The sequence below is a fragment of the Dipodomys spectabilis genome, unplaced genomic scaffold (genome assembly GCF_019054845.1).
Source record: "Dipodomys spectabilis isolate Male_0828 unplaced genomic scaffold, ASM1905484v1 ptg000030l, whole genome shotgun sequence".
In the NCBI taxonomy this organism is placed as follows: Eukaryota; Metazoa; Chordata; class Mammalia; order Rodentia; family Heteromyidae; genus Dipodomys; species Dipodomys spectabilis.
Window position 1 is genome coordinate 12,709,125 of NW_024870707.1, and position 25,250 is coordinate 12,734,374.

Here is a 25,250-nt window from a genome sequence, read left to right on the forward strand (position 1 = left end):
GCCGGCTCCGGGGGGCGCCCGCGGGAGGGCGCGGGCGGCGCGGGGCGCGGGCGGCGCGGGGGGCGGAGACCGGCGCGGCTTCCGCCCCGCTCCCGCCCTGCGCCCTCCCCCGCCGCCGTCCTGGTCCGCGGCGCCCGCCCGAGGGGAGGCGGGAGGCGCCGGGAGCCGCGCTCGAGCCGCCGCCCGCCCCGCGCCCCGCGCCCCGCGCCCCGCGCCATGGAGCCCGAGTGAGGCCGCGGGACAACATGGAGGCGGCGCCGCCCCGCGCCCCGCCACCGCCGCCGCCGCCGCTGCTGCTGCTGGCGCTGTGCTGCAGCCTGGCCCCCGCCGCGGGTAGGTGGGCGCGGGGCGCGGGGCGGGCGCGGGCCGGGGCCGCGGCGGGGGCCGGGCCGAGCGCGCCGCCGCCCCCGGGCCGCCCCGCCGGCCGGGGCGCGCGCCGCGGGGGCCGCGCAGGGCCTTTGTCTCTCCGGGGCGCTCGGGCCCCGGCCGGGGGCGGCGGGCGCGGCTCGGGGCGTGGGGAGGGGACCGGGGGACCCCGCCAGGTGCGGCGCGGGCGGGTCCTCACCTGCCCGCCGCCCCCGGGGACGCGGGCACCGGGCCGGGCCTGGCCCCCGGGGCCCCGGGCGGGGAGCGCGGCGCGCCTGGCGGCCGCGGCCGACCGCGACCTGAAGTTGTCGGGAGAAAGTTCGGCGCCCCGCGCCGGGGCGGCCCGGCCTGCGCCCCCGGCCCGACACCTGCCCCGGGCCCCGCACGGCCCCGCCGCGGCCTCTGGGGTGTCCACCCCCGTCCGGGGGGCCCGGCGGTGCGGAGCTGAGGGCCGGGCAACTTTGCGTCCAACTTCGTGCGTGTCCGCGGAGGGGGTGGGCCGCGGGGCCGGGCGCCCGCAGCCCCGGGGGGCGCGGGCGGCGCCGGGCGTCCGGACCCCGCCTGCGGCCGCCCGGGTCCGCGTCCTGGGACGCGCGGGTTTTGTTGCGGGTGGGGGGGCGGGCAAGTGGACGCGGCCAGCCAAGTGCGGGCGCTCTCCTGGCTTGCCGCCCCGTCGCCCTCGGAAATGGGGGTGTGTGGGGAGGGACAGGCGTCGGGCCCCTTTGTCTGGGCCTCAGGAACCCACAGCTGTCTCCCTGGATCCCTCCATGGTGGACGCGGGGGGTGGGGGGGGCTGGCCCCGGGCTCAGATCCCGGGGACTACAGTCTTTCCTCCAACTTGTTACTGTGGGAGCAGCCAGGGATGGGGGAGAACCTGGCATTTGGCTCCTCCAGCCTTCCTGCTTCCCGGGGCCGGACAAGAGTTCTGCGGGGGGGTGGGGGGGCCACCCCAAACTGTCCCCAGCAGGATACTGTCCCCCTCAATGTGGTGCTTGCCAAACAAGGTAAAGACAAAACAAATGACAGGCCAGCGGTGCCCTTTCTCTCCGGAAATGCCTGGGTCAGGCTGCAAAGGTTTTTTTTTTCTGGAAGCTGTTTGTTTTAAAGGTGGGGTTACTTCTCAGCTCATTTCAGTTTGGGCTTTTCCTGTATGTGTTGGGGTGAAGTTGCTGGAATCTGGGGCCTGTTGTGTGATTGGAGCCCCCCCCCCCCCCAAGAAGGAAGAATTACATCTCTCCTGTTGGGTTGTGTATCAGGCCCTGGAGGAGCTAGTAAGTTGTTATTTAACATCAGGCAGTCAGGAGCCCCGGCCCACCAGCCCATGTGGTTACCCAGTCCTAAAATGGAAAGGCAGGGAATGAGGAATCCCTCAGCAGCTGGAGTTTTGACTCCTCTCTGGGATCTCTGGAGATCTACCAGGTTGCAGGGAAGGCTTCGGTGAAGGCAGGACACCCAGCCCCTAATCTTTTCCTGATTGCTTCCTGTTGCAATTTGAAGGTGTGAGCTCACAGGCTATCGGTGCCTTTGTTCCAGAGGTCCCAGGTGGAGAATGGCATTCCCCAGTCCCCGATCCAGGGAGCCGTGCCCAGGGAGGGCCCTTCAAGGTCCCAGCAGGCAGGATTGGGGTGGAAACCTTGTGCAAGATATATGCCTTGCACACTCTCACATCCAGGACTTTACCTGGCCAGTGCTGCCCCACGGCAGGGGGCTGCCGGCCTGGGCCAGCCTTCCTACCAGCCTGGGCTGTGGGCTTAGTTGCTGTTTGACTTCTGGGGCATTACTTGGCCACTCTGTGCTGTCATTCTTTCTCAGATCGTGTGTGTGTGTGTGTGTGTGTGTGTGTGTGTGTGTGTGTCCCATACAGGCCTGAGACCATGATCTTCCTGCCTTTAGCTTCTTGCATAGCTGGAACCATCAGACAGATAGATGTCATCACACCTGGCTTATTGATAAGGGGTGCAGTCTTGCTAACTTTTTGCCCAGTCTGGCCTCCACCTCTGACCCTCTCAATCTCTGCCTCTTGGGGTTAAATCGGGATTACAGGCACCAGCTACCATGCCCACCCCTTTTATAGTCTTTTTCTCTGTCATCTAGTATGTGTTAGGAATGGAATAGAACGGCAAATGTGTGCTAGTCCTTGTCAGGATTCTCCATATGGAGGGGTGGACGGGGAAATAGGCCCATGTGGGAGAGGTGGCAGAGGTTCCGGACCTATCCTCAAGGGTAGAGGGGTCTTGCTGACAGATGCCAGCTCATCCTGTGTGACCCTGAGCTGTGGAAGCTTCTGGCAGACTCCATCCAGGCTAGCGCAAAGGAAACCCGGGCTGGGTCAGGGCTGTGTTATGTTAGGTGAACTGCGTGGAATGGATTGCTTTTAAGTTGAGGTCGAAGCTTATATAATAGTGTACAGTTCCCAGGCAGCGAGCACATCACAACAAGCACTATTATCAAGTTCTAAAACAGCTCCAAAGAAATCCCACCCCGCGCCGGGCAGTGAGCCCCGTGCGTGTGCCATTACAGCCTGCGCTGCGTCTGTGCTCTGCCTGTTCTAGATGTCACACAGGATGAGCTGGCATCTGTCAGCAAGACCACTGTGCCCTTGAGGATGGGTCCTGGACCTCTGGCAACTCCCTTTTCTATGTTGTCACCCTGACTGGACTCGCAGGCTCCTGGGCTCGAGGGATCTTCCTGCTTTGGTCTCCTGAGTAGCTGGGACTACAGACACACACTCCTGCACCAGGCTGCATTTCCTATAAATGGGTCATGCAGCACATGGCTGTTGTGCCTGACTTCTTTCCTTAGCCTAATGTTTTGAAGCCTGTATCAGCATTCCTTTTTTTTTGGTGCCCCTTCTGGCCTTGCACTCAGGGCCTGACCACTGTCTCTGAGCTTTTCTTCCTAAGACTAGGACTCTACCATTTGAGCCATAGTTCCACTCCAGCTTTTTTTGGTGCTTAATTAGAGATAGGAGTCTCATGGATTTTCCTGCTCTTGCTGGCTTTGAACTGTGATCCTCAGATCTCGGCCTTCTGAGTAGCTAGGATGACAGGCGTGAGCCACCAGTGCCCAGCTTAGGTTGTGCTTTACAAGAGTCTGCAAGATGATCTCAAAATGGGGAGTCCTGGATGGAGGCCCTGGTGGGAGCGAGGGCCTGTCTGATTCCTTGGCTTTATGGCTGTGTTTGGACATTTGTTCAGAAGGCGGCAGCCTCTGCTGTGGGCCGGGAGCCAGCTGCCTGGGGCAGCACCACTCCAAGAGTGATGGGTGGAGGCAGCTGAGAGGTGGCCCTGGGCTTAGCCCCAGGCCTGGCCGGCTGACTGGCCCCAGGGCTGGCGGCGCCCGGGCCTCTGCTTTCTCTCCAGCCTGCGCTGAGGTTTGCTGGCTCTCAGTCTCATTTTCCGCGATTGCAAAATTGGGCTGATGGTGTGTGTCTTCCCAGAGCTGGGGTGGGGGAGAGGGTGTAGAGCCCTTTCCTGTGAGCCCCTACCGGGGCTCCTCGGGGTTTCCTTTGAAAGGGGCCCCCAGGGCACACTCTTCCCCTTCTGAGTCCCTAAAACTTGCAGAGGTGGTGGGCCATGCCTGGCATTTCTTGGGATGGTGGGGGGGCTCCCAAGAAGTTTCCAGTTTGTCCTAGGTTGCTGCCACTATGTAGGGCAGTTGGCACTGCGCTGGCTGGGACCGGCTACTTGGGTGCCAGAGTCCGACCTGCTGGCTGGCAGCAGCCCGGGGTGTAAGCCTCTGGTTCTTTCTCTATTTTGACAGTACTGGGTTTGAACTTGGGGCCTTGTGCTTGCTAGACTGATGCTCTCCCATGGTCACTCCACCGCTGTTATTTTAGAGATGTAGTCTAGCGCACTTCTACACTTTGATCCTCAGATCTCAGCCACCTTCCATGGGAGCCACCGAGGCCCCCCCCCCCCAAGCCTCCACCTGGGATGGGGAGGGCGTGGTGTGCTGGTGGTGCCCACGGGGCCTCCTGCCCTACCCTGTGCTTGGGGGTGTCTTTGCCACGGACTCTTGGAGGTCCGTGATAAAGTTGCCCAACCCCTTTTTTGAGGTTCAAGGAACTGTTCTTTCTGAGTCCTTTCCATCCTTCCTTCCTTCCTTCCTTCCTTCCTTCCTTCCTTCTTTCCCTCCTTCTTTCCTCCCTCCCTCCCTCCCCCCTCCCTCCCTCCCTCCCTTCCTCATAGAGTCCTTCTATATAGTCCAAACTTGGCTTCAAAATCCAGATCTTTGCCGGGTGCTGTAGCTCACACCTGTAATCCTAGCTACTCAGGAGGCTGAGATCTGAGGATTTAGGTTCAAAGCCAGCCTGGGCAGGAAAATCCATGAGACTCTTACCTACAATAAACCACTAGAAAACCAGAAGTGGTGCTGTGTCTCCAGCAGTAGAGCGCTCTCCTTGAGCTGAAGAGCGCAGAGACAGCGCTCAGGCCCAGAGTTCAAGCCTCACAACCAACCAAAAAAAAAAAATTTAGATCTTCCTGCCTCTGCCTCCTGAGTGCCAGGATCACAGGCGTGTGCTGCCATGCCCTGCTTCTGGGCAGCTGCCATTCCCTGCTTCTGGGCGTTTGCTCATTTGCTTTATTGGGTGGCATTTAATTTGGCAGCGTTTGTTTGCTTTTTTGTTAGCCTTGATGCAGTTTCTCTTGGGGCTAAACTGAAGTAAGGACTCACTCTGGGAGGAGAGAGGGTTCAGCTTCTCCCGAGTCTCTGGCTCCCCGGAAATCTGAGGACACTCCTCTCCTGGGAAGAGCAGCCAGGGCAGCGTTCACAGGCCGAGTTCAGTGTCTCTCTGGGACCCTGGGGCCCCTCAGCTTGCTTACTTACAAAATCACACCTGCTAAGTGGCAAGGTCTTTTCTAGCCCAAGGCCTTACATTTATTCCCCTCCCAGGGTCTGAGGCCTCTGGGCTGGGGGCCCCTGGGGGTGCCTCTTCCTCTACCTCCTGCTGTTCCGGTTCCCATGTGCTCTTTGGCTTCCTGAGGGTCTAGAGGGTCTCCCGGCTTCTCCAACTCCCCCCCCCCCCCATTTGTCCTGTCTCAGGCCAGGCTGGCCTGTCGCTTTCCCAGTCCTGCCCCCTGGGCCCTGCCGGCACCCTCCTGGGCCCTCACCCCACCTGGTCTCTGGTAGACCCCGTCCTCGCCCTGGCACTGCCCAGCAAGTGTGAGCTGCAGGACCCTCTGGCTCTGCCCTTCTGCCTTCCCTGCCTCCCAGGGCCTGGCCCAAGTGGCTGAGCTCCCGTGAGTGGCTGAGCTCCGGTGATCCCATGCGGGCCCCGGGCTATGCCAGAAGCCCTGCCTGCATGGACATCTGTGCCCCAGGCCTTTGCTGGGACAAAGACTGCAGAAGAAGCAGAGGCCACCGCACTGGGGTGAGGGGACATGGGGCCCAGGGGACCACGGCGGGGCTCTCCAGCTCCAGCTTGGTGACAGTGGTGTGAGGATTAAGGATCTGTTTGGAGCTGGTGGCTAGTTGGCATGCCGTCCTTCTTGCTGGTTGCTGGGTGTAGGGGGCTGTGCAGTGGGGGGGAGGGCTGTGGCAGGCTCACCTGCTACTTGGTCTCTGGGTGTCCAGCTGGGGCTCTGCCTGGTGCCATCACGTGGAGAATCTTCCTGCATTGATCTTGTCACTGCTGGCCTGGTGCAGCCCCATCACAGGGCACCCCTGAGGAGCAGGGGCAGCCTGGCGCCCCACAGATGCCCAGGCAGGTGCTCGGGAGTACCATGGGTGATTTTCTTTTCTTTTTTGGAGGGAGGAGGTTTGAATTCAGGGTCCAGGTGCCATCTCTTAGCTTTTTCCCTTTAGGCTAGCATTCTACCACTTGAGCCACAGTCCCACTTCTGGCTTTTTGGTGGTTTATTGGAGCTAAGAGGCTAGTGGACTTTCCTGCCTGGCTTGCTTTGAGCTGTGATCCTCAGATCTCATCCTTCTGAGAAGTTAGGATTATAGGTGTGAGCCATTGGTGCCTGGTGATGTTGGGTGTATTTTTGAAGGGTCTGGAAATTGCATTCCTGGGGTCCTTGTCTCAGGATGGTGGTTGTTATTTCTCTCTCTCTCTCTCTTTCTCTTTCCTTCCTTCCTTCCTTCCTTCCCCTCCCTCCCTCCCTCCCTCCCTCCCTTCCTTCCTTCCCTCTCTCTCTTTCTTTCTTCTTTTTTTGTCGGCCATGGGGCTTGAACTCTGGGCCTGGGTGCTGTCCCTCAGCTCAAGGGGAATGCTCTTCCACTTGAGCCACAGCGTCACTTCTGGTTTTCTGGTGGTTCATTGGAGATAAGAGTCTCTTGGAGTTTCCTGCCCAGGCTGGCTTTGAACTGCAATCCTCAGATCTCAGCCTCCTGAGTAGCTAGGATGACAGATGTGAGCCACGGGCACCCGCTGTGGTGGTTGTTATTTCTTATAGTAGGGTTGGAACTCTGGGCTCCAGCATTTCAATTCAAAATTGCTTTATTTTTTTTTTTTTAATCACAGTGAAACATGTATAAAATAAGACTCGCCATTTTGGCTTTTTTTTTGGCCAGTTCTGGCGCTTGCATTCAGGGCCTGAGCACTGTCCCTGAGCTTCTTTTGCTCAAGGCTAGCACTCTATGACTTGAGCCACAGCACTACTTCTGGCTTTTTCTGTGTATATGGTACTGAGGAATGGAACTCAGGGCTTCATTCATACTAGGCAAGCACTCTACCACTAAGCCACATTCCCAGCCCCATTTTGGCTATTTTTAAAGGTACAGTCCAGTGATCTCAGGACCTTCTCAGTGTTGTACCAGCATCACCACCTTCTATTTCCAGATTTTTCCGTCACCCCAAACAGAAATGTATCCTGTCATTCTCTGTTCCCCTTTCCCCAGCCCTTGCTCATCTCTCTGCTGCTTTCCTATGAAATCCCATCTTCTAGGCTCTGTTTAGTTGTGTAATCATTCAGTATTTGGCTTATTTACATACTTTTTGGCGTGAACAGCATAATAATTTCAAGGTTTGAGTTGTAGCATATGTCAAGAGTTTCTTCCTTTTTGGTTGGTACTGGGGCTTGAACTTGGGACTTTGTCCTCATTCAGCTTGTTTATTTTTGTTGTTGCTGTTGGTCCTGGGGCTTGAACTCAGGGTCTGGGTGCTACCCCTGAGCTCTTTTTCTCAAGGCTAGTGCTCTACCACTTTGGTCCACAGTGCTGCTTCCAGTTTTCTGGTGGTTAATTGGAAATAAAGTTCTCATAGACTTTCCTGCTCTGGCAGGCTTCGAACCATGATCCTCAGATCTTTTTGAGGAGCTAGGATTACAGGTGTGAGTTACCGGTGCCTGACTTCATCGTTCTTTCTGAAACATGTGGTATTTTGTGGTGTGGTACCGTATGCCGTACTGTATCTCACGGCTGCCTAGTTGAGGAGCATTTGGGATTTTCAGGCTTTATTGCGGTGCAGGACCCGCGGTGGTGAGCACTTGGCCTTTTCTCTATACTGGTTTGGGCCAGCCCAGGTGAAAAGCAGAGACCCCATTTAAAAAATAAACAGAACAAGAACAGATAGAGCTGTGACTCAAGTGGCAGGGCACCTTCCTGGTAAATGTGAAGCCTGAGTTCAAACTCTGGTGCTGCCAAATCGAGAAAAGAAGCAAAGAAAAAGGCAGCACCAGTCTGAACCCTGAGACTATTTATCATCACCCTTTCCCGAAACCTCTCAGTGCCGACAGCAGACTATACTTTGTTCTTAAAAATTAGTATCAATTTGGTTAAAAACTGCTAACACATTTTAATATGAGCTTTCCTATACTGAGTCCAAATTGCCTAATCTTATCCTTGGCCTGTTTTTCTTTGTTTTTTTTTTTTTTTCCCCCTAATGATTTGTAGAAATCTTGTGAGGATAATAATTCTTTGGGATATTTGTCCCAGATTTCCCTTCTGGTCTGTAGTTAGTCCTAAATCTTTTTTTTTTTTTTTTTTTCCCTGCCAATCGAATATCTAATATCATAAAGACATTAAAGAATTTCATGTAAGCAAAACTCATGATTTCCCTAGAGGCAGTTGTTCTTATTCTACCTACAGACTGGAAATACATTCCAAGCCCGACGCAGGGACTCACGCCTGTCATCAGAGCTACTCAGGAGGCTGAGATCTGAGGATCAAGGTTCAAAGCCAGCCCAGGGAGACAGATCCAGGCACTCTTATCTCCACTTACCCAGCAAAAAGCCAGAAGTGGAACTGTGGTCCCACTGTGGTGGGCCCGGAGTTGAGGGAAAAAGCCAAGTTGAGGGCACTAGGTGGTACTGAGTTTAAGCAAAAAAAAAACATGCCACTGTTGGATATGTGTTGCCCACTGACACCTGGCCTCTGATTCTGGCTCCTCTTGTTATACATGAGTGTCTTTGTGCACCCCAAGTCCTGCTGTTTTAATCTCTGTGGCTTTGGTATATCAACTGCGAAAATCTACTACCCCCCCACCATTGTTTGACTAAAAACTGTGTTGATTCTTTTCACACACTAGCTCCTTTGTGATGAACTTCAGAGCCAGCCGCCAGGCTCTGCCCTTTGATCTCTTGGTCTGGGGATAGTAAGTGGTGACATCTAACAGGTGTGGCAGGGCTGGATGGTAAGTGGCCTGAGCGGGAGAAGTCGCTTCATCTGCCGCTCATGATGGAGATGTGTATGACAGCTGTGGCGTGGGACACGGGCAGGCGAGCGAGGCCCCCGGACCCCTCTCACACCAGCGTCTGCTCAGAAAAGAGCAGCCGGGGGAAGGTAATTTCAACATTGGTCCGAGTCACTGATGGCTCCCCTCCTCTGGTTCACTCCAGAACAAGATGTGAGCACCTTTAGTTTCTCCTGCACCCCTTGAATGGCCATCTGGGGAGGGTCTCCCCCCCTCCCCCCCCGGGGCAGATCTCTCAGGAAATTAACTGCTCAATAGGGAGTTAGAAGCCACCTGGATGTCCTTCACTCTGTCCCCTCTTGGGCAGCTGTCCCCAGGGCCCGCCCAGGAAGGTGTCTGCCCCCTGCTGGCTCTGGCCAGGCGGCCTTGGAAGAGGTGTGCCCTCGGCTTGCTTCTGAGGGTGACGGGTGTGGCTCCCCACTTTCCTCCAGCCAGTCCCGCTTCCGAATGGAGACGGGATGGGAGGGGGAGAACCAGGCACATTGCGCTGCGGTGACAGTGGTTTCTAGGGCCACGTGTGGGGAACCCCCTTCAATGGTAGGAACTCATTCCCCCACCCCCTTTCCTGCTCCCCTCCCCCCTTCTTCTGTTGGTACCCGGGCTTGAACTCAGGGCTTTGATGTTGTCCCTTAGCTTTTTTGCCCAGGGCTAGCGTTTTGCCATGTGAGCCACAGCTCTACTTCTGGCATTTGGCCAGTTAATTGGACATAAGAGTCTCACAACCATTTCTCTTTGTCCTTACGGGGATGTAGGAAACCCCTCTGGGGCCAGGACACCTCTATGGCCCCTTAGGTTGTGGGGCCCCAGTTGGGAAAAGCTGGTCTGGAAGTTGACGCGGACTCTGAATGCCACAGGGAGAGGTTGCCAGGGTGGCTCTAAGCCTTTCTCTGTGCACACTTGAAGGGTCTGGGGACCGTGCTCAGGTCCCCAGAGCTCCAGGGTTTGATGGCTCCATTCCAGAGTGCAGACCCGACCCCAGCTTCTCCTGAACTCACAGAAGCCTGCCCAGTGCCCATCCTGCTAGACGAGGTATAGCTGAGCTGGGCCCCTGACAGACCCTCTGGTGCCACTCTGGGGTATTGCTGTGTGTCTGTGGGATCCTGTTAGGGAGCCGCCAGACTGAGGATCTCTTGTCCTTATGGCAGTGGTTGGTCCTGCCACCACCAGCTATTCAGCATTCTGGGTGGTGGGGGTTTCCGTGGCAGCAATCTTGGAGGGTAGGGATCTCAGGTAGTGGGGGTCTTGGTGGCAGAGGTCTTGGGGCAGCAGGGGTCTCGGGTGGCAGGGGCCTTGGAGTGGCAGGGGCCTTGGGGGGGCAGGGGCCTTGGGAGGGCAGGGGCCTTGGGGTGGTAGGGGCCTTGGGGTGGCAGGGGCTTTGGGGTGGCAGGAGTCTTGGTGGCAGAGGTCTTGGGGCAGCAGGGGTCTCGGGTGGCGGTGGGGGTCTCAGGGCGGCGGGGGTCTTGTGGATGGTGTTTCCCACGGGAAGAGGCTCAGGGTTCTTCATGTCACACAGCAGAGCGGATGGGAGGTGGGGAGGCCTGGTCAGGAGCCAGTGGGATCTGGGATCTGAAGTTCTCCAGCAGGACAGCGCCCTACTGGCCAGCATTTCTCTGTGGCTTTGGTAGGTGTAAGGAGGTTGGGACCTGGCTCCTTTTTCTTTTTGCTGGTCATGGGGCTTGAACTCTGTGCCTAGGCACTGTCCTTGAGCTCTTCAGCTCAAGGTGAGTGCTCTACCACTTGAGCCACAGCACCACTTCTGGTTTTCTGGTGGTTCATTAGAGATAAGAGTTTCACAGACTTTCCTACCCAGGCTGGTTTTGAACCGTGATCCTCAGATCTCAGCCTCCTGAGTACCTAGGAGGACAGGCGTGAGCCACCGGTGCCCGACTCTGGCTCCTGCTTGCCTGCTTGGTCACCAGCGAGTCTCCAGGGGCACCTTGCTGTGGCGCAGGTGGCTGGTGTGCATTTTCCAGCAGCTCTGGCCCTTGGCCAGCCTTCTAGCAGAAGCCACTGTCTCAGCGCCCCTGGACCAAGGATCTGCTGCCCCAGCCGAGGGCATCCAGGGGCCACTAGCCTCCTGGCCGGAAGTCTGGTGGGACTTGTTGACTTCCCCACTGTCCCTGTTCCTGTTCTGGCCTTGGACAAGCCATGGAGTCTCTGGGTCCTGTTTTCCTCCCTGTGCCCCATGCCTGCTTGTCAGGAGGGTGAGGAGCTGTGCAAAGTAGCTAGCCGGGGGCCAAGTACAGGCCAGTTGTGAGGGCAGTGCTAGCCCAGCCTAAGGACCCTGCGATCCAGTCCAGCCGGGTGGCCTTCAGTTCACTGACCAGCCCAGCTCAGAACTTGGGCTAGGTGGGCTCCATCTTGCCTGTAGGCTTTGTAAGGCATGTGGAATTGTTTGGTACCTCACAGGCTGGGCACGTATTCTCGTTGGCTGCCCACAGCCCATTGGACTGTATTGATAGTGGCCAGAGAATGATGCTAAACATTTCCAAATAGCTCTTGGCAGCAGAGATGTTCCCTGTCCCCAGTGGAGGGGGATCACCTGGCTGCTCATCTAATTCTGTGTGTGTGTGTGTGTGTGTGTGTGTGCGTGCGTGCGTGCGTGCGTGCGCGTGCATGCGTGCGTGCGTGTGTGTGTGCATGTGCGTGTGTCTTGAATTTAAGGCCTTGAGCTCTTGCTTGGCTTTTTTTTTGCTCCAGACTAGTGCTCTTTCACTTGAGCCACAGCTCCACGTCCTGGTTTTTGGTAGTTAATTGGAGATAAAAGTCTCATGGACTTTCCTGCCCAGGCTGGCTTTGAACCACGACCCTCAGATCTCAGCCTCCTGAGTAGATAGGATTCCAGGTGTGAACCACTGGTGCTTGGCTGAATCATTTTTAAGTATTGTAGAAAGACTGAGCATTTTAGTCTTGGCACTGATTAATCACATGACATCACAGCGCTGTGGGAAGGGCTCCCATGGGGCTCGGGCACCATAATCCCGGACCTTCTGCCTCTTCATTAACCTCCAGACCTACACTTGGCTGGGTTTTGCAATAGTCGGAGGCAGTGGCCTTGCGTGGCTGTGCCCACACCATGTAAACGTCCCACAACACCCTCAGTCCTGTGAGACATTTCAGTGGAGACCAGGAGGTGAGGGGTTAAAGGCACACCCCACACTTGCTGTTGGTGGCGTCATGCCATCCCAGGCTGACGCCTTGGACTAGGCATTGGCCCCTGGGCCTTGGCACCTGTGTGACCACTGTTTTCCAGGAATGCTGGGTCATTTTGACAACAGAGCTTTCAGATTTTGCCCAATAAACAGATTTTGGAGAGCCCCGATCAATTTGGCAAGACTTTGTTATTATGGTTCTGTTTAACTTTGGAAAGAAAATAAGAAACGATAGAAAGGTGTGTTTGTTTTCTGAAATGTGTTCCCTTCCCCAGATGTTCCTTTCTGCCCATTCCAAAGTGTTCCAAGCACGGTTCTCCAGTTTCCTCTCTGCGCGGCCGGACAATGAGGTCTTTGTGACCACATGGGAACCGCTTCCCTCTCCGGGGGCTGTGGGGGAGGCGCGGGCCATCTCACCGTCTCCCACCTCCCTGGAAACAAGTCTGTGCCAACCCTGCCAGCATCTGGCTCCCTGTTGGGGCTTTGGCAGGCGTGTTTCCCAGGGTGGTGATTGGCAGGGCTGGGGCTTGGGGTACCATGGTCTGTACTTCCTCCTGGACCCTCAAGCTGCCCCCCAAGCTTAAATTCTTGCATCTGCAGCGCACTTTCAGGCAGCAGGACTGACCCTTTTCCTTGGCTGTTTCTTGCACTGGAGATGGAACCCCAGGGCCTTGCATGTGCCTGGCAAGCACCGCACCACTGAGTGACACCACAGCCCCCTGCATCTCACGCTGCCAGATGAAGGGCAGAGGGAGTGTCACCAAAGGATAGAGGCCACAGCCACAAACCTGGCTGGGGTGGGGGTGGGAGCAGTCATGAGCAGTAAATAGGGACATGGGTACAAAACACACACACACACACACACACACACACACACACACACACACACACACACACACACACACACACACACACACACACACACACACACACACACACACACACACACACACACACACACACACACACACACACACCTTAGAAGCACCTCTTCAGTTTCAGCAGGGTACTGGTGGCTCACACTTATAATCTTTGCTACTCAGGAGTCTGAGATCTGAAGATCTCAGTTTGAAGCCAGTCCAGGGCAGGGAAGTCCATGAGACTTTTTTTTTTTTTTTTATGGTCAGTCGTGGGGCTTGAATGGACTTGGGCTCTGTCCCTGCACTCTTCAGCTCAAGGCAAGCGCTCTACTGCTTGAGCCACAGTGCCACTTCCAGTTTTCTAGTGGTTTATTGGAGATAAGAGTCTCATGGACTTTCCTCCCCAGGCTGGCTTTGAACCGTGATCCTCAGATCTCAGCCTCCTGAGTAGCTAGGATTACAGGCGTGAGCCACCGGCGCCCAGCTGCATGAGACTCTTATTTCCAATTAACCATCGAAAATGCCATAAGTGGATCTGTGGCTTAAGTGGTAGAGTGCCAGAGTACCAGCCTTGAGGAAAAAAAAAAAAAGCTAAAGGACAGCACCCAGGCCTTAAGTTGTCCCAGTAGTGGCACATACACACACTGGTTTCAAAGGGCAGCTGAGATGCCTGTACAAAGCTGTGCTTAGTGTGATCTGAACTCAGCAGTCTCTAAGGGCCCGCCTTATTTGGGGTATGTGTTTAATGAAAACTCTTGTTTTTAAATAAATGCATCCTGCTTTAGAATACTCAAGATGCAGATAAAAATAGCCTGGGTTCATTATGCATTTCCAGCTTGTGAGGGGGGTTGGTGGGGGCGGAGGGGCCCCCCCATGCTCTGAGACCTGTTGCTGGTCCTTGAAGCCTCTATTGCCCTGTGGGGGCTGTGGTCACCTCCAGTTCCAGAAGAGGAAACAGGCCCAGGATGTCGAAGGACCCTGTGGGCTTCACACAGAGACTAGAAGCAGCAGTGTGGGCCCAGGCCTGCCTCTTGGAGGCTGTTTGAATTGTGGAGTATTTTATTGGAAATTACCTAAGGAGCCCCTGGTGCAGGTTGGTAAGCCTGGCATTGGACTCTTTGCTGGCCTAGACCTGGGAGGCAGAGGCGGGTCCTGGGAAGGGGTGTGACGTCACAGCTGCCCGCCTGGGTGGTCCACGCCAGGGGCTGCTGCTCCTTGCACAAGAGCCCCCCTGAGCACTAGCCTGGGGCCTCCTGAGGAGGGGTGAGAAGCGGCAGTAGATGCCTTCTTCCAGAAAGGCCCAGATGGGCTCTCTCGTTCTTTGCCATGGTCCTGGGCCACTTCCGGGAGGCTGGCCGGCCGGGAGCCGTGGAACCAGGATGGTATGTAATCAGAATGCTATATTTTGTCGAAAATAAGAATGTTAGTAACGGGCTGGTTGCTGGCAAGTCAAACTGGGACTCTGAAATACATATTTTTCCCTGCTCTGCCCCAAACCTTCTAATTAGTGAGAACGCACATTTGCAGACATAAATCAGATGTCCTATTCCCTCACGAGCTGTCCCCTGAGTCCCTGAGCTGGTCACATTTCATGGTTGCTAAATTGAGGTTTGCAAAGTGTGTGTGCAATATGCATGTGTCGGCACTACACACATGTGTACATAGCCAGGCACATGCGCTCCGATGCTAATATGTTCACGTGTGTGTGTGCACATGTGACAGGCTGAGGATGCAGAGGCAGGGGTGTCCAAGGGACCCAGCTGGTCGGTGGCTGTCACTCAGAGCACACTTAGTGGGGGACAGCTGAGGGGTACTTCTGGACATCCCCTCCCCCCGACCCCCCCTCCCCAGGCTCCTGGAACAGCGGAAAAGGCCGTGGTCTCTGGGAACTGGCCCTGCAGGCTGACTGACGTCTCCTCCCTTTGCTGGGTCTTGGCTGGTAGGCCATGTGGGGTGCTGGGGCTTGCTCTGTCCTGGATGTGGGGGGGCTGGCTGTCAGGAGCAGTGGCAGATCAGGACTGCCCTGGCCCTGGCGTGGCCCAGGTGAGCCTTTTACCCCTGCAGCATCTGTCCTTAGGTCTGTGGACAGGGAGGGAAGGGGCCAAGCTGGGCATCCATTCCGGGGTCCATACCCAGCCTTCCAGGCCCCGATTCTATTTTATTCAAGGCCAGTGCTCTCACACTGTGTTCCCTGGGTCAAAAGGAAGTAGTGTTTAGACCAGGTGCACTTGGGAAATCCTCTGGGAAAGGGAGTAAACTGTTTCTTACCTAGAAGAGCCCCTCCCCCTCCTTTTTTTTTTTTTTTTAAATTGTGTGCTGATACTGGGGCTTGGATTCAGCACATCACTGGTCTTGCTTATCTTTCTTGTTCACAGCTGGTGCTCTACTGCTTGAGTCAAGCCTCTAGTCTGACTTTTAGCTGGTTAGTTGGAGATGGAGTCTCTCAAACTTTCCTTCCAGGGCTGGCTTTAGAACTGCAATCCTCCCAATCTTCATCTTCTGAATGGCTGAGGTTATAGTTGGGAGCCCCAAGCTCCTGGCTCCTTAGAGGCTTTAATGGTGACAAGGCTCCAGGCTAGGTCCACCTTTGCGCAGACAACTTTTATAGGTCAGATAGAAAGGGCAGACGTGACTGAGCCTGACACACCAGTACTCCTACCTGTCACCCTTGCTTGGTGGCTTCTTCTTAGTTGTCTGAGACTCAAGTCAAAGTAAGTCCTCGTCACGCTTGTTAAGAGGTTTGGGTGGCTCAAGTCTGAAATCCTAGCTGCTTTGGAGGCTGAGATGGGGGATCATGGATGGAGGCCAACTTGGCCATAAAGAAGTTCATGAGACTCTGTCTCAACCAGTGGTTGGGTGTGGTGGCGTTGATCTACCATACAAACAATCAGGGATGCTGGCCTGAGCATAAAGGACTCTACCTTGAAAATAACAAGGGGAACAAGGGACTGGATGCATGGCTCCAGTGGTAGAGTACCTGCCTAGCAACCAGGAGGCCCTGAGTTCAATCCCCAGTGCCCTGTGTGAGCAGCACCCCGTCTGCTCTTTGGATTTGTCCATTCTCGCGTCTCGCCTTGCCCCTGGCTCTTGGCCTGCCATGGACTGCCTCCTGTCCTTGGCACAGGACTGCACGGGGCAGCCTTTGTGCGCCCTGTCACAGCCCTGAGGGAGGAGGAGGACCCTGGCTTGTGCACCTGTGCTGGAAGGTACTTGGAAGGTGACCTCCTAGGGTTTAAAATCTTGCTAGTGATTTCTTATTTACTGCTCAGCCTCTGCCCTGCCCCCTCCTGCTCCCTGTGCCCTGCCTCCCAGACCACTGCGCGGCGCTCCTGGGTGAGGTGGGAAACACTAGGATGGGGGCAGAGGGTGAGCCCTGAGCTGCCTGGACAGGGTGGCACCTACTCTCCATGAAGCTGGGCGGGGAGACATGGCCATGTTCTGCAGACCCTGGAGTACAGCTCTGAATGTTAGGCCAAGGGCATAATGTGCATACAGCATTCTAGAAGTTTCCTCCTGCTGTTTCCCAGCCCCTGCCTGCCTTCCTCGCCCCGGCAGGTTCTGCTTTTCCAACTTCACAGCCAGCCTGGGACCCGTCCACGCTCCAGCTCCCTACTCTTTGTGGTTGTAGGAAGAGTTGGGGAGTCTCAGTTGGGGAGAGGTGAAGCAGTCTGAACAGGTCTCAGGGCGTGCGGAGCAGATTCATGCTGCCTTCAGGTCAGGCTGCATCCAGCAGGCATTCTGTATAGCCTGCAGAGAGGGTTTTCTGAGGATGTAAGGGTTAAGATGGGGCTGTCGGAGACTTGGCCTGCTCTGGTGGGGTTCAGATTGAGGCTTGAGGCCAGACTGGGGGCCAGGAGAAAATTCATGGTGTATGCTGGGTTGGTGGTAGACAAGGGATGGTTGATGGAATGGATGGATAGATGGATAGATGAATTGATGGATCGATAGATGGATGCATGGATAGATGGATCGATGGATGGATACAGGGATGGATGGATGGATGGCTATGTGGATGGATGTGTGGATGGATGCATGGATGGATGGGTAGAGGGATAGGTGGATGCATGCATAGATGGATGGATACGTGGAGGGGTGGATGTATGGATGAGAGGTTGAGGAGGGCTGTAGGTAGTTCAGCTAGAGAAGGAGGAGAGCTGTACCTTTTTCCTGCATTGGCTAGTGTTATCAGGACCCCACTCCTGCTGAAGTTGGCTAAGCTTTCCCATAAAAGGCAGCATATCTGCTGGCTTAAAGGATACTTAAGATTTTATTATTGTTATTGTTATAAATGTTACTATTGTTATAAATGTCCAGTACAATATTTAGAAACTCCGAATCATAGCTGGGTATCAGTGGCTCACGCCTGTGGTCCTGCTCAGGAGGCTAAGATGTGTGGATTATGGTTCAAAGAGCCTGGGGAAGACAAATCCTAGACACTTCTTTTTTGGTGGGGGTGGGGGTCAGTTGTAGGGCTTGAACTCTGGGCCTGGGCGCTGTCCCTGAGCTCTTCAGCTCAAGTGCTCTACCACTTGAGCCACAGCACCACTTCTGCTTTTCTGGTGGTTCATTGGAGATAAGAGTCTCTCTGACATTCCTGCCCAGGCTGGCTTTGAACCGCTTAGCCTCCTGACCGGCATCCGACTAAGATCCTCAGACTCTTGTTCCAAGTTGTATGCTAGTTGGGGACAAACTCACATGAAAACACGACATTCTGTGGTTAGAATCGTAGTCATTGTGGAGGGTTGAGGGGCAGCCACCGCCACCCCAGCGGGACGGAGGGGCCCACACTGAGCATCTGCCTGATGAACCATCAATGTACACCTGAGTGTGAGTGTTTATTGTTTCCTCGTCTTAATTAAGGAAGTCCCACCAGCAGCAGGGGTGGGGGTGGGGGTGGGGCATTTTAAAGTGTGCTCACAGCCCCTGGTGAATCCTTCCACTGCCCGAGGGGCTGCAGCTATTCTCAGCAGATGGTTTGCAGCACACTGTGAGAGAACAGGCTGGTCCCGAGTCCCTGTGCACTGGGAGGGGACCGGCTGGCGCTGTGTCCCTGTGCACTGGAAGGGGACCGGCTGGCGCTGTGTCCCTGTGCACTGGGAGGGGACCGGCTGGCGCTGTGTCCCTGTGCACTGGGGGTGGACAGGCTGGCCCCATGTCCCTGTGCACTGGGAGGGGACAGGCTGGCCCTGAGTCCTTGTACACTGGGGGAGGACAGGCGGTCCCTGTGCTTTGGGGGCTGCATGGGTTTTCCCCTCTATCTCCATTCTCCCAGTGCTTTTTGAACAACTGATCTCAGAGGGGACTAGAACTTTCTAACACTGCCACCACCCAAGGCTGAGTGCTTTGAAGTTTCCTGTTTTACCATGAAATGCATGGGAATTTATTTGTCAGACTCTTAGTCATTGTCACTGGTTTTAGTTAAAAATAAACAAAAACCTAATATGGTTCAGATTTCAAATATACAGTATATGGAATAAAGTACATAGAATTATATCTGAGGAATGGTGTGTGAGACCTGTACTCAAGAAAATAATAAAAATTTACGTCTATGTAAATAAATTTTGTGTCTACAAAGGAAAACTGAAATACATCTTCCATCTCATCTGCAGTTTCCTTCTCTCCTTCCTTCCCTTCTCTTTTCTTTCCCCCTTCCTCCCCTTTCTTCTCTTTCTCTTCATGTCGGTGGCTTTTGGAGAAGAGAAAGGATTACCATCCTCCCCCCCCCCTTTTTTTATAGAGCTTTTTTGTAGAGTTGGGGATTGAACCCAGGGCCCGGCCTATGTAGACAAGCATGCTACCCCTGAGTTACACCCTCAGCTCTCTGATTTAAAGGGTACAATTCTGTGGCGCTAAAAACATTCTCAGAGCCAGGCACCAGTGGCTCACAGCTGTAATCCTTGCTACTTAGGAGGCTGAGATCAGATGATTGAGGTTTGAAGCCAGCCTAGGTTCAAATAAGAGTCCATGAGACTCTTACTTCCAATTAACCACCAAAAAGCCAGATGTGGAATTGTGGCTCAGATGGTAGAGTGCCCATCTAGAGCAGAAGAGCCAAGTGAGTGCGTGGCTCTGCGTTCAAGCCCCGGTGCGTGAACGCCAGCATTGATTTTTATGGGGAGAAGGTTGTGTGCGGTGGGTGTGCACAGTGGGCCGGGTGATGCTCAGGGGATGAGGCAGATACCAGGGGTGTCGAGGAAGGCCCCTTTTTCATAAGGAGCGCTGATGCTAGACCACAGAGAGACCGAAGAGCAGGGCAGAGCCTGGAAGGGCCCTGGGGGGGCGGGGCAGGGGGGGGGTCATATGAATGTAGTTTGAAAAACCCCGGCTGCTGGCTGGTTCTCAAGCCCTGGTACCCAGGGCCCCAGGTTGCCGGGGGTGTGCGGCGGAGGCGGAGGGATATGCCGCTGTGGGTAGAGTGACAGGGTGCACGGCTGCACTTTGGTGTCAGGCCCAGACATGCTCAGCAATCACCAGGTTTTACATTCCTCTCCAGCGCTGCTGGCTGCCTCCTGGCTTCCTCCTCCAGGAAGCCTGCTGGGCCTACCCCGGCCAGTTCTTCCCTTGTGGCACCTGGTCCCTGCTACCACCCTGCTTAGGTGGTGGTGTAACTGTATGAGTGTGACTGGGGCTTTTCAGCATGGACCTCCGAGTCCTGGCCCTGGCTGATAACTCCACAGACCGCCTGGATTCTGCCCAGCCCAGCCGCTCCCGCGAGCCACGGTAGGGGCAGGGGGTGGGGGAGGGGGGCAGGCATCCAACCAGGCCTGTACGCAGACTGCCGCTTATCTGGGGGTGATGGCGGGGAACTGCATGGCCTCGAAGCGGGCCTTGTTTGGGGTAACTGTGTACACCACGTAAACCATGGGCTCTTGGAGAAGAGGCCCAGACATCTGCTGCGAATTCTATATATAAACACTGGAGATGCTCAGAGGAGTTAAAATGGGCTTGTTGGCACTTGGCTGTGTAGATTCCTGGTTCTCCTGTAGCAGAGAGTGGCCACAACCCTGGCCTCGGTAGAAGGGAGCCGGAGCAGGCCTCCGGGGTCCTGGGCAGAGCAGGCCTGCACCATTCACACATAGGTCTGAACTGTGTGCCACGCTCACCTGATCAGAGGCGCTGAGGCCCCGAGGCCCCCTCCAAGGAATGCGGGGGTGTTGGCGCTGCTGCCGAGAAGACCTGCACCAGATGAAACTGACTGAGACATCAGGACGGGCAGAGGGAGTCAGCCTGAGCAGTAGACGGCTGTTTTTTAGAAGTGGGTATGGAGGTGCATGCTTATAATCCCAGCGCTCAGGTGGCTGAGATGGGAGGATTGTGAATTCTAGGTCAGCTTGAGCTACACAGTGAAACTTTTGTCTGGAAAAACAACAACATGGGTGAGCCTCAAGTGGTAGAGTACCCACCTGGCAAGAGTGAAGCCCTGAAGCCCTGAGTTCAAACCCCAGTACCATCAAGGTGCCAAACCCCACCCCACTGCGTATTTTCATGGAGGAGAAAGTCACATAGTGTAAAATCAATCTTCTTAAGTCACAATTCTGCCACAGTGAGGATTTTGCGAGGTGTGTAGCTGCTACCTCTGTCTGCTTCTAGAACTTTCAGGAAACCCATGTTACACTCACCAGGCAGTCATTCCTCATTTTTCCTGCTCTCTGCCCCAGATCCTGCAGACTGTAGTCCACTTCGTGTGTCTTTCACTCAGTGTGTTCTGGACATTTCATATAAAGCATCATCCAGTGTGGATTTTTTTTTTTTTCGGTTGGTCATGGGGCTTGAACTCTGGGCCTGGGCGCTGTCCCTGAGCTCTTCAGCTAAAGGTGAGCACTGTACCACTTGAGCCACAGCTCTACTTCTGGTTTTCTAGTGTTAAGTGGAGATAAGAGTCTCATGAACTTCCATGCCGGGTCTGGCTTTGAACCGTGATCCTCAGATCTCAGCCTCCCAAGTGTCTAGGATTACAGGCGTGAGCCACTGGCACCTCTGATGCTCTTATCTCCAATAAGCTATCAAAAAAGCTAAAAGTAGAGCTGAAGCTGAAGTGGTAGGGCATAAGCCTTGAGCACAAAGGCTCAGGGACACTGCCCAGGTCCTGAGTTCAATCCCCAGGGCTGGCATCAATTAATAAATCAGGAAAGTGAGGGGTGGTGAATCATTGCCCCAAATCCCACTACTAAAGGCAAGCCAGCGTTGGGCCAGGACCCCAAGCGTGAGTAGACACAGCCCAGAGTGAATGAATGAAACGAAGACACAATCCCCTGCTTGGCTTGGGCTTATTTCCCGAGCCCCTTAAGGTGCGCGCTGCTGGCCTGAGCCTCTGTGCCAGATCCTGTGCGAGGCCCCGCCTCTGATGTGGAGCAGCCCAAACGAACCCCGTTTTCCAGGGACGATGTTGAGGAGAGAGAGGACAAGGTGCAGCTGGGCCTTCTGCCAGGCCGCTGGCCCTGGAGTCCTGTCGGGAGAGGCTCCTGAGCTGACGCCAGAGGGCTGATCTGTCATTGTGTCCTCTTCATAAGTGGCCTTGAGAGAATATTTACCCAGTATCTTCAGAGCAAAATAGGTAGCATTGAGTAAGACATTTATGAGGTGTTGGTAGGATGCTAGCCAGTGAACAAAAGTGTCAGGTATGGAGTTTGAATCCCAGTCTCAGACCCAAAAAGAAAGAATATAATAAAACATTTTATAAGCATTTTATGCATGTCTGTTACCACAGCTTTGTAGGAGGCTGAGATTGGGAAGATTGTGGTTTAAGGCTAGTATAGGCAAAGAAGTTTGTAAGACCCCCATTCACAGAAAAAGGTGGGCATGGTAGCATGCACCTGTCATTCCAGCTACCATAGGAAGCACACATAGGATTGAAGTCCAGAATGGCCTGGACAAAAACGTTTTAGAGACCTAATCTCAACTAAAAGCTTGGATGCAGTGATGAATTTCTATCATTCCAGCTGAGGTAGAAATCATAAATAGGAGGATCAAAATCCAAGCCGGCCTAGGCTAAAAGGAAGACCTAGCTCAAAAAATAACTAAAGCTTGCCAGGCTCGGGTGGCTCATGCCCATAATCCTAGCTACTCAGGAGGCTGAGATCTAAGGATTGTGGTTCAAAGCCAGCCTGGGCAGGAAAGTCTGTGAGACTCTCATCTCCAATAAACTGCCAGAAAACTGAAAGTGGTGCTATGGCTCAAGTGGTAGGACACTAGCCTTGAGTTGAAGAGCGGAGGGATAGTGCCCAGGCCCAGAGTTCAAGCCCCACAACCGACAAAAAATTAAAGCCCAAAGGAAATTGTTGGCTCAAGCAGTAGAGTGCCTGTCTACACAAACACAAGGCCCAGAATTCATACCCCAGTAGCACCAAAAAGCCTCCAAAAAGTAAAAAATACATTGGCCAGAGACATGTGCCCGAGAAGATGGCCTTTTCTTTGCCAGCCTGTGCCCCCAGCTGGCGCTTCCTGGGTTCTGTCCATGATGTGAGTTTGTGGCTTTTGTGTTTGACATTACGCACCTGGCATTTCCACAGCTCTTATTTGTTTTGCTATTATTAATTAGTCTGTAGTTACATTAGGATTTTTCTCCTTTTTTCCCCCTTTGGTCTTTTATTCCTGTATTGGGGCTTGAACTTGGAGTCTGTCCCTGAGTTTTTGACTTTAGCCACAGCTCCGCTTCTGGCTTGTTGGTGGTTTATTGGAGATAAGAGACTCACGGACGTTCCTGCCCGGGCTGGCTTTGAACCATGATCCTCAGATCTCGGCCTCCTTAGTAGCTGGAATTACAGGTGTGAGCCACCAACCAGCTCTGGGCAGATTAAAAAAATACATGCTTTTGGGTTTCTTGGGATAAAGTGCCAGGGAGGCCTCAGGGTGTTAGGTCCCTTAGCTTAGCTCTGCAGTGTTGTCTGGTGATCTGTTCTGACCTCTGTCCTTGGTCATCTGTGTTTTTCCTGGTGATTTTGGTGGGTCTGGGCATTTAGATGGCCAGGCCCGCCCGTCCTGCATCCAGCCTGTTGCTCTCTTCAGTCTGGAGACACCAAGGTGCAACCTCAAGGCCCCCAATCCCCTTCCAAGCCTCCTGCCTAACCTTCTTTTCTTTCTGGAATTTCCCTGGGGTTTCTTCTCATCACTTCCTGGAGTTCAAGCCACCAGCCTGATCCTGAGGTCTTTTGCCAAAGGCTGCAGTGTCTCTGGTGGGAGGGGACCCGACCCACAGGGGGCTCCTCAGAGAGAGGGCAGGGAAGGAGGCAGGCTCTGCAAGGCCTGGCAGGAAAGGAGCCCCTGGGACCAGCAACTGCCGTGTTTGCCAGCCACACGCTCTACCCTCCTGCACTTCCACCTCAGGAGCTTTGCACCAGTCTCCACCTCCCTCGCTTAGAATGCAGCTTCTCTCTTACCCTGCCCTCCCCTCCCATCTGCCCCATTCCCAGCACTGATGTCTAATGCCACCACAATTCCCCATTCATTATGTTTCTTGCTTCCAGTCTATTTCCATGTGAAATACCCACTCCAGCAGGTGCTGGGTGCTCGGGAACGACAGTGGGAGGTGTCCTGTCCCTTAGCCACCTGTGGTTTTCTCTTAGTATCTGCTTTCTCCTCTGCATTTTCCCTCTGGTATGGATTCCACCTTGGGCACAGGAGGCTGTGTTCGACTTGTGATCTGTGGGCGGGGCCTCATGTGGCCACGCCTCTCCCATGTAATTGCTCACACCAGCCAGGTCTTGATTGGTGGATGGGACCAGAGGCCATGCCTCTCGCATGTCATTGCCAGCCTCAGCCTGGGCTCCCTGGGAGAAGGTGGAGGGTCTGTGCTGTCAGCTGGGCCTGGGCAGCATGCCACCCACACGAGACCCAGGGCAGTCAGTTGCCCAGGAGACAAGAACACTATGTGGGTCCTTCTTCAGACTTTGAGATGAAGTGTGTGGTTTTCTCAAGTTGGTCTGAGAAGCAGGAGCCTATCCTGGGCAGAGCCTGCCTGCCCTGGCCATGCTACCCTGGCTGGCCCTCTCTCCTAGGAGGCTGGCTTTCAGGCTCCCACAGATTTGGCAGGGGAAAGACCCAAGAAATTACAACACCCCCACCTTTTCCGCCTTTGAAGCAGCGCACACCTGAACTGCCCCAAGTCTAAACTGGGGAAATGTGGTCTTTCCAGTTGGTGGAGAGACAGCCGGCAGAGCTGGGTCCTGTGTGCCTGGGTGGCTTGCAGCCGCTCCTCCCCTCTCCCTGGGCTGGGCTGGTCCCAGGCCCCCCTCCTGCCCTGGCACCGGGCTTTAGGGAAGCTTCTGCTGCGTTCCTAGCCTGGCTCCTTCAGCCGAGGTCCCTCCTCCCACAGTGCTTTCTTGGCAGAGGAGCTGAGAGGAAAGCCACATCCCAAGTCGGGCTTTTCCCTGCCTGCTTTTACAAGGGCTTCTCGGGCGGGGCCCACCTGGTAGAGGGCTTCACGGGGCCTGAGGATAGCACCCAGTGTGTGTGTGTGTGTGTGTGGTATGTGTGTATATGTGTAGTGTGTGTGTGTAGTATGTGTGTGTATGTATGTGTGTGTGTGTGTAGTATGTGCACGTGACTGGGGACTCCCAGGTTAGCACCACAGCATGGAATTTCAGCAAGCCCCAGCACATCACACCCTGGTTGGAGATGTGACAACAAACCCAAGACCTGGCACTGGGGGAGCTGGGCACACCCAGCCTCCCCGTGCGTACAGGAAGTAGGGTTTTGGTGGTCCTGCGCCAGGTGGCCAGGTGGCTGCGGATGAATGGGAGCACACACTGCCCAGGTGTGCCTTGGGGGGACCTCAGCCTGCTGGTGTCCCCCACCCCATCCTTCCGGCCTTCATGGATTCCCTGGTCCTGGGCACCTTCCCGCTCTTCTACTGCCTCCTAAGGGTGAGGCCTCCCATCCTCTGGCCAGCCCACCTTCCCTGGAGGCCGAGTCTCCTCCCCAGGGCAGAGCGAGCTCGGTGTCTTGAGATTGGGGCTTCTATGGGCGGGAGCAGTCCGAGCAGCTGCCTTCATGCGCAGAGGCTTCTGCATTTCCTGCACAGGGAGGACCATCCTCTGAACACAGTGGGGAGAGGAAAGGGATTTTTTCCCCCACCTTTGGACAGTACCGGGGTTTGAACTCAGGATCTTGTGCATGCTAAGTGACTCTCCATCTTTTGAGCCACGCCTCCTTCCCATTTGACTTAGCTCTGTTTTGAATGGAGTATCACCTTTAAGCCAGGACCAACCTGGACTGTGATCCTCCTATTTGGACTTC

General features: G+C 55.0%; 1 protein-coding gene across 1 annotated transcript in view; it reads left to right on the top strand.

Moving 5' to 3' along the window:
• Window positions 1-201: 201 nt before the first annotated feature.
• The window catches only part of Lrp5 (LDL receptor related protein 5), a 92,221-nt gene continuing 67,172 nt past the window's right edge, over window positions 202-25,250 (top strand). Inside the window, exon 1 of the mRNA XM_042675944.1 lies at window positions 202-333. Within this exon, the coding sequence (XP_042531878.1) occupies window positions 246-333 (88 nt within the window). The 5' untranslated portion in view covers window positions 202-245. The remainder of the gene's footprint in view (window positions 334-25,250) is intronic.